The sequence below is a fragment of the Sinocyclocheilus rhinocerous genome, unplaced genomic scaffold, assembly GCF_001515625.1.
Source record: "Sinocyclocheilus rhinocerous isolate Xijiao unplaced genomic scaffold, SAMN03320098_v1.1 scaffold853, whole genome shotgun sequence".
In the NCBI taxonomy this organism is placed as follows: domain Eukaryota; kingdom Metazoa; phylum Chordata; class Actinopteri; order Cypriniformes; family Cyprinidae; genus Sinocyclocheilus; species Sinocyclocheilus rhinocerous.
Window position 1 is genome coordinate 1839549 of NW_015627738.1, and position 13319 is coordinate 1852867.

Below are 13319 nucleotides of genomic sequence, written 5' to 3' on the forward strand. Positions count from 1 at the left end.
TATGTTGGGGAACGCAAGAGGGTCGTGGTGTAGTGTCAAGTGACGCCGACTGTTCTTCACTCATCTTCGTCCTCCTCTTCCTCCTCTCCGTCAGACAGAGTTGGACAAGCGGCAAGCTGCCGGTAACCGTCCAGCCACTTCTCCACCATCTGAGTGACAAGCGGGTGGTTCCGCCTCCTGGAGCTCTTCTGCATGGCCACCAGAACAATACAATCATGATTGCATTCCTTTATTTTGCAACAAACCCACATTATTTGTCGTATTAGGGACAAAAACCAAAAAGGAAAGCTCGGGTTTGTTGTTCGGTCGGGGTTAGAGGTGTGTGTTTGTGTGTTTCCTTATGTTGGGGAACGCAAGAGGGTCGTGGTGTAGTGTCAAGTGACGCCGACTGTTCTTCACTCATCTTCGTCCTCCTCTTCCTCCTCTCCGTCAGACAGAGTTGGACAAGCGGCAAGCTGCCGGTAACCGTCCAGCCACTTCTCCACCATCTGAGTGACAAGTGGGTGGTTCCGCCTCCTGGAGCTCTTCTGCATGGCCACCAAAACCCCGCCCTCCGTAACACAGCAGTCCATCCACTGCCTCAGCATCCGCTCCTGCTGCTCCTCCGTCCCCATCTGACGGACACACACGTCAAGGTATATCAACAACAGCTCATAAACAGCTTCCAAAAACATGTATTTTCCATTTAATAGCAGGGATCAAACTAATTAAGCGTGCGTTTATATGACACCATTTTCAACTAAAAAAAAGTGACATTTTTCAAAACATTTCTTATGCGTTTTGGTTGTTCGTTTACATGACAACGGCGTTTGGGGGGCCTGAAAAGGCAGACTTTTGAAAACGTTTCAAAGTGCAAGTCTTTGAAAACAATTATTTGTTCAGTCTACATCGCCAACTACTGGCCAGGCGTGCATAATACAGTGTTTTTAGTTGTTTTCAAGGATCGTTTTGACAACATGTGTACGTGAAACATTTCAAAAATGCAAAAGGAAAAACTTCCGTTTTTAGTACATCGTTTGTGCCCTAAAAATAAAAATATTTTTAATAAAAATTATTAAAAATTTTGCCACAAAAGAGCATGATGTTGAACTTTCAGCAAGTTCTAAAAAACATCTGGATACTAGAATGAATTGTTTGACATCAATAAAGTAGATACGCTTATTATTTATTGATTAAGGCATCCAGAAAAACATCCAGAATACACATTTAAGAGTTATTTTATTACACTTTATCTATTTGCCTCTGTAGACTTCAATTACAGTCAGTGCTATTTTAGTATTTCACTTAGGTACTATTATAGTTTTTATTAATATTCTGAATTACTCTTTATTTTTAAATGTAAAATTTTCATTTTTAGCAATTTTGTTGTGCATTTTTGTCGTTTTTAGTAGTTTTTTTTAATGTGTCCATATCAATTGAATTAATTTTTTATTTCAGTTTTAGTTATTTTAGTACATCAATTTAAACTGAATTAAAATGAGAAAAGTTGCCCAACTAGTTTCAATTTATTTTATTTTTTTATATGTTATTTTATTTTATTTCAGTAAACATTTACTGAAATACTGAAAGTAACGGAAATGTTTTGTATGGTATTAGTTTTAATGAACTATAATGAATATTTTCTCAAATGTTTTCTGAAATCTCTTACACACGCCAAACTTTACAGTTTATTTCTATCAATATTCTGAAGATTTTTACAGAAGGGTTTGTTTATATATCATTCGCATGATTTATATAACATTTTATTCCTAAAAACATGGTGCAAATGTATTTTTTTTTGGCTGTTGACAGTATTTTTTGATTTGACTCTAAAAACTTTTAACTCTAATATGTCAACAAAATTAAATAAGAATTTTGAACCTGGCTTCATCCAAGATTCAGATTTTTAGAATGTTTAGTTTTAGAATGTATGCAAATTAGTGCATATTTCAACATAATATTTTAGAAAACTTGTAATGCAAAACCGTTGTCTTAATGTACTGTGATTAATGAACCGGGGAAAGTCTCTGTTAGTCAGATTTTTTTTATCCTATTCACTTGTTATGTCTTGCCTTAAAAAAAAATAAAAAATAAGGCTACAATACAATCTAGCCTCCACACAAAATAAAAAAGACAATAATTTTGTATATTTTTTCACACTGAAAATTCAGACGTAGTGTAAGATTCAGATTTAATGTTTAGTTTTAGAATGTATGCAAATTAGTGCATATTTCAACATAATATTTTAGAAAACTTGTAATGCAAAACCGTTGTCTTAATGTACTGTGATTAATGAACCGGGGAAAGTCTGTTAGTCAGATTTTTTTTATCCTATTCACTTGTTATGTCTTGCCTTAAAAAAAAATAAAAAATAAGGCTACAATACAATCTAGCCTCCACACAAAATAAAAAAGACAATAATTTTGTATATTTTTTCACACTGAAAATTCAGACGTAGTGTAAGCCTTAAACCCTCATATATATTCATGCTCTACAGAGTGATTTCGTGTCAGCAGAGCTGTTCTCACCTCTTGTGCTGACAGAAAGTGAATATGTAACAGCTTTCGTTCGCTGTCAACCAGCGGCAGGAAAGTGACAGTGACATCATCGTCTGTGTTCAAGTTGGCGCCCGCGCCTCGATTATCGTAGCCGTCGTTCTCCATGGCAACCAAGGCGGAAAAGTGTCCGCGCGTGTAACCCAGGGCGATAGGGCTCTTCCAGCAGAAACTCTGCTCCCATAATAGAGGCAGGTATACACCTAGAAGATAACAGCCAAAGCAAACAGTAATTACAGAAACTCTGTGTGGCTGACCCCAAAAACCAACACCGTGTTTGAAGTCAGCAGAGTGTTGACAGAGAGTCATTATAGTAGCAATAACAGCCTGTCAGCGGCAGATATAATAGATCACACATTTCTTGGTCAACGTGGCCAAACAGCTCAGAGAATAATGCTAATGTGCTTACACTAATCATCACTGTGAATACTGATAAAATGAATATAATCGTCAGATGTGTGCAGTGACAAGCTCTTTATAATTAGATCAACTCATCGGCCAAGTCAATTATTCGGAAGAGATTTGGCCATTTGTTGACTTTTTAGAGGTAGATTTTTGGTAGCAGGCAACTGCACCTATTTTTGTGATTTACAGAAGTCTAAAACAGCCTTGTCAATGGATAATACATATTTTCTGTTTCTCTATATATTTTTGAGTAAACATTCCTTGTATAAAAACCTCATGTATAAATATATGAATATATAAATTATATATAAAATTAGAATTTATATACACACTACCCCTCAAAAGTTTGGGATTGGTAAGATTTTTATTTGATCAGCATTTATTTGATTATTTGAAATATTGTATATTATTACTATTTAAAAGAATTGTTTTCTATTTGAATATATTTTCAAATATAATTTATTCCTGTGATGTCAAAGCTGAATTTTTAGCATTATTACTCCAGTCTTCAGTGTCACATGATCTTTCAGAAATCATTCTAATATGCTGATTTGCTGCTTAAGAAACATTTTTTATTATCATGCTGATCATATCATGTGATCACACTTGTCACTTAATATTTTTGTGGAAACAGTGAAACACTTTTTTTCAGGATTCTCTGATGACTAAAAAGTTCAAAAGAAGAGCATTTATAAAAAAATTATAAATTATATATACAATATATATATATATATATATATATATACAGAGTGAAAAATTTAAGGGGGTCTGAATACTTTCCGTACCCACTGTATATAATATTTTATATAATAAATTATATATTAAAAAAAAAAAATTACTGACTTTTGAACAGTAGTAAATCTATATCTGTCTATATAGACTGTGATCATAGGCCAATCTGTCCATTTAGATATGAGAAACAGCCATTGTGAAACGAGCAAACCAAATGAAATTGAAATAGCTACACACAAGCGTAGCGCCTTTAAACACAGCTTACCCTGAAAGCGTGTATATCCCAGCGTCTCTCCTCTGAAGCTCTTGTAATATTTCACACCGTACACTATGATAGGCCTCCGAAGGATGTGTGCCAAGACAAACACGTGTGTCTGCTCTAAACTCGCACCCGGCTGCAGGAAGACGAGACAAGAATACAGAGACAGAGAGAGAGAGAGCAAGAGAACCACAATAAAATGTTAAAACAACTTTTACTAGGGAAAACTCAATGTTGTGTTTCCCAAACTCATCTGAATATTTTATTATGAAAAAAATAATAATTCAACATGAAACAGCATATGCAACCCATTTTACTGTCATATTTTGACACATTGATGATATTCAATGATCCATTCAAAGCAGCCAAAAAAGGGAAACTGTTTAGAGCTGGAGTGAGTTGTTACATCTTGATGAAAGCTTTTGAAGAAAAACATTTAGTTCCTTTCGAAAAACATGCACTGATGAATCGTTCACAATAAGACAAATGTGTATTCTGAAAGTAAATATGGTCAGTTGTGATGTCGTGTTGACTTTAAGCACAATGAAACTCAAAATCTTCCATAGAGCAGTATGGAAACAACGCTATAAAAAGTGCTCATTGCTCAGACATCTGTCCAGGCCTCATCCTCTCGGGTGGGATGTGTGTCTGCATGTGTGTTTCTGTATGAGTCAACTGCAGGTATCTCAGTAGGTGGTGAAATATTAATGTTTTCTCATCTGGTTGCTTACCTGACTAGCTAATGACAGTATAAACGCCCAGTCCTCCTGCCACTGCTCCTCCCGCAGAGAGAAATGCAAACCAAAGCTCTGGGAATACCAGGACTCCCACTCTTTCCAGCGAGTGTAGAACCTGGAAAACACACGCATTGTATCTGTGATAAAATCCAATTACACCAATGTTAATAAACCCAACTGCAGATAAATTACAACAATGACTAGATTTGCTTAAAGGCATACTCCACCCCAAAATGAAAATTTTGTAATTAATCACTTACCCCCATGTCGTTCCAAACCCGTAAAAGCTTTGTTCATCTTCGGAACACAATTTAAGATATTTTGGATAAAAACCGGGAGGCTTGTGACTGTCCGATTGACTGCCAAGTAAATTACACTGTCAAGGTCCAGAAAAGTCTGAAAGACATCGTCAGAATAGTCCATCTGCCATCAGTGGTTTAACCGTAATGTTATGAAGTGACGAGAATACTTTTTGTACGAGAAAAACAAACAAAAATAACGACTTTATTCAACAATTCGTCTCCTCTGTGTCTCTCCGCATCACCGTAGCTCCAGTTTGGAGAACATCCGCTGAACGCAAACTGCGTACGCTATTCTGCGTCAGCCGCGCTGCACGGATGCGCTGTTTTCGTTCAAATCAAAGCATAAATACACATAGAAAACGTATCCTTGTGTCGCAGCTGACACAGAAGAACATATGCTGCTTGCGTTCAGCGGATATTCTCCAAAATGGAGCTACGGTGATGCAGAGAGACACAGAGAAGACGAATTGTTGAATAAAGTCGTTGTTTTTGTTTTCTTCGCGTACAAAAAGTATTCTCGTCGCTTCATAACGTTACGGTTGAACCACTGATGGCAGATGGACTATTCTGACGATGTCTTTCATACTTTTCTGGACCTTGACAGTGTAATTTACTTGGCAGTCAATCGGACAGTCACAAGCCTCCCGGTTTTCATCCAAAATATCTTAAATTGTGTTCCGAAGATGAACAAAGCTTTTACGGGTTTGGAACGACATGGGGGTAAGTGATTAATGACAAAATTTTCATTTTGGGGTGGAGTATCCCTTTAAGAAAACATGAGTGGTGCAAGGTTTTTGCAGGTCTTAAAAAGGTTTTAAAATGTCTTAATTCACCCTTCCTCTAATTAAGGCCTAAAAAAAGGTCTTATATCCGAGCAGAAACCCTGCCATTAAATGCTGCTTGCACTGCAAAAAAATGAACATCTTCCTCACTATTTTTGTTTTGTTTTTCAATACAAATATTTAAACATCCTTAAATTAAGATACATTTGCTTGAGATGCAAATTAAACATATGAAGTCTTATCTTCTGAGAAACTGAACAAAATGAAGTGAGTTTATGCTTAAAAAAAAAACAAGTATTTGCCAATGAGGAATGAAAACTTGTTCTTTGTTCTTGTTTGAATTATAAACTTTATTTTGATCAATTTCTGATTCAAGTGATGTCTTTTTGCTTCTCAAGTAAATGTATCTTGATTTAAGTATCTTTACTTATGAAGAACTGATGAAGAACATCACTTTTTTTTTGCAGTGTGATCAGAAGGTGTAGTGAGTTATTTCCATGTTCTAATTGTTGGAAGCACAGCTTTTCAAGCCATATGATTTATTTTTGTAAAATGAATGAAAAAGTAATGAGATCTTTTAGAAGTTGTATTTTCAAACTTTGAAGCATTGCTAATACAAGACATTTACATTTAGACAACACATTAAGCTCCATTCAGTCTATTCCTTTAATTTCTTTTACTTGATCTTAAAAAGGTCTTAAATTTACCTTCATAAAACCAGCAGAAACCCTGTGGTGCTGCCCATGCCAAACAATACTAGGGTGTTTTGGGTAGTTAACGTGAACCAGGGTTATTACAGGTAACTAAAACCCTTAAAACATTTATTATATAAAATAAAAATGTATAAAAAGTATACAGACATAAAAAACTAATAAAAAAAAAGATTAAACAAAATTACTAAAACTTTAACCCAAATTAAAATAAAAAGAGAAAATAAAAAATAAACATGACGTGATGTAAACCCAACCTGCTAATTTCCAGTCTTACCAGTGAGAGCAGTCGTGTAAGCTGTCGTTGAGGCTTTTTCTCAGGACAGAGTCTTTGTCATAAATTCCCCACGTGGCTTGTAACACTGAATCCAGTAGGCAATCTCCAGCGGTTCTGTTCCACAGAGCATACAGCCGGCTGTCCAGACGCGTGCCCAGCTCCAGAGACCAGTTAATGATGGGAGACTCCTCTTCCAGCTCTGAACACCAAAATAAATCAGTTTCTCTTTGCACATCCAGTGATAAATTCTGTTACTGCTAGCTGCACGCTGCTCTTCAGGGATGCAACCCAAATAGACCAGCTAAGGCATTTTCTAGATCAGTTTCTTCTCAACTGGTGGGTCGCGACACAAAAACAGGCCGCAAGTTTGTTCTGATACTAAATGCAAATAATAAAATTCAACTAACTGTATAATTGGGACCGCAAAATCAAATGTGCCGAATAATTTTTAAAAGGTAGGGTCAGAACGCCTCCCATATCTTTTGATGTTGATTTCAAAGGCTGTGACCCCAATCTTGGCACAATTTTACAATTTACTTGGTAGAAGCTAGTTAAATTAGATCCACCCCTATGCATTCAATACAGGTTTACTTGCAAACAAGGCCAACGTTGTGCCGGCCACAGTTTACAATCAAAACATCTATGGTCCTGAAGTAAAACTAGTTGAGGAGCTCAATTGTTTAATGTGCTGCCCATTATTTTCTGGTTTAAAGTACAAAATAAATGCTAAAAAAAGTAACTTCACCTTTTTGTACATCTCGATCCAGGACCTCATCGAACAGTTTTTCTTGAACATTTGGGGGAAGGTCTTCAATATCTGAAAAAGAAAAAGAAAAATCAAAATCTCTGCAGTGAAAACCCTACCGTCTGTTAAATGGGACATATTATGGATTTCTCTTCCACGTTTACACAGTTTTCATTTCAAGGCATAGATCATGTCGTATTTCAGGTCACTTTTTACAGAAATACATTTCACGCCCTGTCTTTTTATTTGTACTTACTTTCATGAGGGTTATTATAGTTAAATAAAACCATAAAAAAGTATATTACTTGAAATAAAATAAACTTTAACTGAAATAAAATTAAATATATATATATATATATATAAAAAAATACAAATAATAATACTACTAATTATTTAATTTCAACAGTTCTCATTTTGATTTTGTTTAACATGATGTACAAAAATAACTAAATAAAAAATTTATAAAAACTACTGGTATATTAAAAAAAATAAAAAATAATAATAAATAATAAAAAATGACAAACACAAAACTAGTCAAAATATTAATTAAAAATATATTTGTTTTGTTTTATGTTGGCTGTTACATTTTGTCAAGGTGTATTTCAATTCATATTTCATGATGTTTTACATTAAGACATATTTCATGTGATATTCACATTACATTCTAGACTATAAAAATGAATGTATTTCATACCTTTTATGTATTAATGCTCATATTTCATTATACTTGTATTTATCTGTTATATCCCTAAATGATTCAGAACTAAATGGCAATGTTTTTGTTAGCAGGAAACCTTGATTATATATATTAAGGTAAAAGTTAAAATCATTATTTTATCTTATTTGAAAGATAAGATTGTTTTAGTTAACTATATTAACCCTAATTAAAATACCTCAGACAATCAGCCCACTCGGAATAGGTCTTTGTGGCTCGTGGCCACACATAAGATCCTGCGGCAGAAGGGAAATTTTTGTCTTTAGAAATTATGACTGATCACCTGCTGGTAATGTGAAGGTGACGAGGTCAGTGAAGAAGTAACAGGGAAACTCTCCTTTACGCCTGTGAAGTGCTGCTGCCACCTCTCTGCGGATCTGTTCTGTTAACTCAGGACACACCAGAGCCGGTATACACTTCGCCGTCTGCTGAGACACCTGAAGTACATTCATAAATATAGAATCATTTTACAATATCACATTGTGAGACGAATTCTCTCCGTTTATGCATGTAAACGTTTGACCTCCGTGAGCAGCACCGCGAGCATGTCCTGTCTTTGGAAGCGGATGGCCAGATGCACCAAAGTAAAACCAGCGTCAAACGCGGATGGACGGTTGAGAATTCGCACCTCGTCTGCGGTCAGCTGACGTGCGATATCACCACCGGATGACTTGTACGCCTCCACAGCGGCCAGATCCCCCTCCACAACACCTGATGAAAGTGTGCGTTACATATGAGTGGGTTGACTTCCTCGCTCACAACTCTTTGAAGTTGCAGTTTAAATTTCAGATTCAATTCCTATCAGACCTATATGAGCCATAGGTATTTCCCAGAAGACAGTGACACTGCTTTAGAGATCAATGATTTCATACTCTGATGCAGGAAAGCAGAGTGCTAACAGAAGTGTTCCCTAGCAGCAGAGCCCATGAGACAAAATCTGTCAGTTTGCATCAAACCATGTGCATGCAACCCGTCCCCCACCGGCTTAGTGATGAAAATAAAGGTTTGATACCAGCTGATATCAAAAGATTCAGCTTTGAATTTCACCTTCACATCACAGTAAAACATGCCAATCAAATAGTGAGCCAAAGAGAGTAGATATTGTACAGAAGTCAAAATAATTATTTGTACACAAGTAACACTTCATAATTTCTGTAACACTTTACAATAAGGTTAACAAACATTAACTAACAATACTTCTAGAGCATCAATTAATCTTTGTTAATGCTAATTTCACTACTCTCAAAAATTGTATCTGTTAACATTAATGCATTAACATAGACAATCAAAGACTATGCTGTAATGATGCATTGTTAGTTTCATGTTAGCTAATGCATTAATGTTAAAAAATCAGATCTTGTCGTAAAGTGTTACCATAATGTCAATGCACTGGATATTTAAGAAATGTGTGATATTTATTTATGTCTAAATTTAAGTATATGTGCACTACCGTTCAAAAGTTAAAAATGAATAGTTCAATAGATCAGAAGTAACAGTAAATACATTAATAATGTTACAAAAGATTTAAAATAAATGCTGTTCTTTTGAACTTTCTATTCATCAAAGAATCCTGAATAAAAGGTATCATGTTTTCCACAAAAATATTAAGCAGCACAACATTTTTAACACTGAAAATAATAATAAGAAATCACCAAATCAGCATATTAGAATGATTTCTGAAGGATCATGTGACACTGAAGACTGGAGTAATGATGCTGAAAATTCAGCTTTACATCACGGGAATAAATTACATTTAAAAATATATTACAACAGAAAACAGTTATTTAAAACTGTAATAATATTTCACAATATTACTGTTTTTACTATATTTTTGATCAAACAAATGCAGTCTTGGTGAGCATAAGAGACTTATTTCAAAAACATTAAAAAGTATCCGCTGTCCTTAGGTTATCCCGTTCCTGCTCGTTCACTATCGACAGGGACATGGCACTCTCTGCCTCCGAATCCTGCTGAGGCGCCTCGGGCGAACTGCTGGGTTTAGGGTGGTCGCAAACCACGCACCTCAAACTCTTTGGCCAGTTCTCATAGGTGCAAGCCAAGCACGGCCATCGTTGCGCGTGCATGTTGAGCCGATTCCGGTCGTTATACTCCTCGCATGGGTCCGAGGTGACCGGGGATGGTCTGGACCCCGAGTCCGATGTCTGTGGGGCTTCAGACGGACTGAGCGGGCCGTGTTGGGAGCCCTGCTGCCTCTGACTGAGGCACTGCGTGCAGCGGATTGCGCGGGGCCAGTTCAGATAGGTGCACATGTGGCAGGACCATTTGCTGCTGGTCTCTGGCAGCTCGTCGGCGATCCGGACCCGAGGCCGGGCGCTAGAGTCAGGGCAGATGAGCTGGGTGGTGCACAGTTGCGGGTCCAGGCTGGAGCTGCTCTTGAAGGGTTCCTCGGTGATGATGGGCGCGTTGTGCCTTTGGGCCCGACACATGGTGCATTTGATGGCGGACGGCCAGTTCTCGTAGGTGCAGTACTCGCAGCTCCACTTCAAGCCAAAATCTGTCATCCTCGCCGCTCACGCTCACAGCACCTCCAGTTTCTCCTGCAATAGTCACAGACAGGCAAAGTTTAGTTCGAAAATAGAAATGATGTTGATATACAGTGGGATCCAAGTCTCAGAGTGAAATTACTCTAAACTATTACCATTTTTCATTACAAATGTATAAAAATAAATGTAATACGTTTTTTAAAAAAATTACATTTTGGAGTCAGTAAGTTTAAAAAAAAAAAAGAAATTACAATTTTTATCCAGCAAGGATGCATTATATTGATCAAAAGTGACAGTGAATACATTTACATTGTTACAAAAAAATTATATTTTCACAAAAATAGATTAGCATATGATCATTGAATTACTGAAATAAATGAACTTTTCCACGACATTCTAATTTATTGAGATGCACCTGTATATATATTTTAAAGAAATTAATACTTTTATTCAGGAAGGACATATTAATTAATCAAAAGTGACAGTAAAGACATGTAATGTTCCAAAAATATATTTTTTAAATAAATGGTGTTTTTCTTTCTAATCAGTTCTAATAAAACTGTATCAAGGTTTCCACAAAAATATTAAGCAACACAACTGTTTTCAACAATGATGATAAGAAATGTTTCTTGCGCAGCAAATCAGCATATTAGAATGATTTCTAATAGGATCATGTGACACTGAAGACTGGAGTAATGAAGCTGAAAATTCTTTAAATCACAGGAATAAATTGCATTCATATTCACATAGAAAACAGTCATTTTAAATTCTAATAATATTTCACAATACTACTCTTTTTACTTTAATCGTACAAACCCCAAACTTTAACTTAAAACATTGATTTAATTTTAGAACTCTATTTGGCTTGTCCCCAATTGCTAAAATTTGATTTAATCCACAAATTGAGGAAAAACCTGATGATTCATGTAATGCAGCAAGGTTTGAGACTGTTCCAAAGACATCTTGTGTTTCAATGGACCTTCTGTACAAAGGAGTTACATGGTCGATGTCACAAATTTGCTTACATTTGATTAGTGACCTAGAAATACTGCAGGATATTTTTACATTGAACATTTTCATTGGTATAATTGTTGAAATCCCAAATTCCAGATTTTCAGTGTTGTCCTACATTTTAGGACCCCGCTGTAATACAGTTGCTTACAATTTAATACAATAATTTTTCTGAAGTAACACATAAATATAGTATATGAATATGGTGATCTATTAAGTACCATGGTAAATATAAAAATATTGCATTACCATCTGATACCACTGTACTACAGTTTCCTTTTTTTGGTTGACTTTGACTATTATAAGTTAGCTTGATTAAAATGATGACAAAAAGCTTAAGGATGCATAGGGTTGACAAAAATAAACATAACATTTAAATCAGCATAAATCATAATGTGTGAACGACCTTAATCTTTCCACTTGCTTCTGTAATAAAAAAGCACAATACATTAATTCTGAAAGGCTTTTTAAGCCAGAAGTTGTTCAGGACTCTGGATTATTCCTGACAGGTGGGCAACGACAGAGATGAATCCAGCTCACTGGGGCAAACGGTCACATCCTTTGACCTACATTCCTACACTCTCATTTGGTTATTGGACTAGATTTTGGTTATTAACATTTGTTTAAAAAAAGAGACGATTTTTTTACTATGGCCTAGATTTCCCTGACTATAGTGGTAACTTTGTAAAGTGATATTATGAAGATGGTAATAGTGTGGTACTGAATGATTCAAATAAATGCAGTCATGATGAACAGAAGAGACTTTTTTAAAACACATTAAAAATCTTACTGATCCCAAACTTTTGAACTGCAGTGTGTGTGTGTATTATATATATATATATATATATATATATATATATATATATATATATATATATATGGAATAAAACAATCAAGCAAGCCAGTTTCGGAACACAAATAAATAACTGCTATACGTTTTATATTTCACACAAATTAAACTTTCAAAAATGTACGGCAATATAGGTTTTGCCTTATGAAAGTAAAGTAGGTTCAATGTTTTGAAGGGTCATAATCTGTCAGATTAGATAAGGAGCTGTCAAACTGCTGGACGCGCCTCTGGACAACGCAAAAATGCCATTTAGTTATCTCGGTAGGTTTTGACACATACCTCTTATTACACGACTGGAAACCTGGCTTTAACGGTGAGTGGAGTTTTTCTATAACGGGCGCTGGAAATGGAATGTGAGAAGCATTTCCGCCGCTACAGTGTAGAAAGTTCAAATGCATACAACTCAAATGTATCCAGCACAAACTCTGCGCTGATACACTGTGAACACTCTCGGCTCGCTTCGGAATTCCACACCAAGGTGTCGATTTTACCCGAACTACAACAACACCATAAAAGAGCTCCGGTTTGTATCTGCACTGTAAATAAACACAAACAGCTACTTCAGCTCAAGACCGTGGACTGCCCATTGACATTTTCACTTCCTTAAAATACAAATAAATATAAAATAAATACATAAATAAATATTTTCTAAAAAAAAAATTATACGCGAGCATTTTAGGAAACTCAAATAAGGTGCATTAATTTGCCCTGTTGCATATACTGTTACAGTGACCCCCCCCCCCAGAAATCTCAAGG

General features: G+C 35.7%; 1 protein-coding gene across 1 annotated transcript; it reads right to left on the reverse strand.

Moving 5' to 3' along the window:
• Positions 1 to 213: 213 nt before the first annotated feature.
• On the reverse strand, positions 214 to 13011 carry zranb1b (zinc finger, RAN-binding domain containing 1b). The gene is made up of 11 exons (XM_016546135.1): positions 12843 to 13011; positions 10097 to 10756; positions 9155 to 9245; positions 8722 to 8909; positions 8482 to 8635; positions 7484 to 7555; positions 6739 to 6937; positions 4662 to 4782; positions 3937 to 4066; positions 2508 to 2737; positions 214 to 614 (listed from the first exon to the last, which is right to left on the reverse strand). The coding sequence occupies exons 2-11, from the start codon at positions 10718 to 10720 to the stop codon at positions 396 to 398; spliced, it is 2028 nt and encodes a 675-aa protein (XP_016401621.1). The 5' UTR covers positions 10721 to 10756; positions 12843 to 13011; the 3' UTR covers positions 214 to 395.
• Between the last annotated feature and the right edge of the window lie 308 nt (positions 13012 to 13319).

Bases quoted from the DNA above. Each gene is read 5' to 3' on its own strand.
- zranb1b (XM_016546135.1), bottom strand. From the start codon at position 10,720: ATGACAGATTTTGGCTTGAAGTGGAGCTGCGAGTACTGCACCTACGAG. The intron at 8,636-8,721 runs GTCAAACGTTTA...AATGTACTTCAG, and splicing joins TCGCGGTGCTGCTCACGGAG to GTGTCTCAGCAGACGGCGAA. The intron at 4,783-6,738 runs GTAAGACTGGAA...TGTGTTTTCCAG, and splicing joins TTACACGACTGCTCTCACTG to GTTCTACACTCGCTGGAAAG.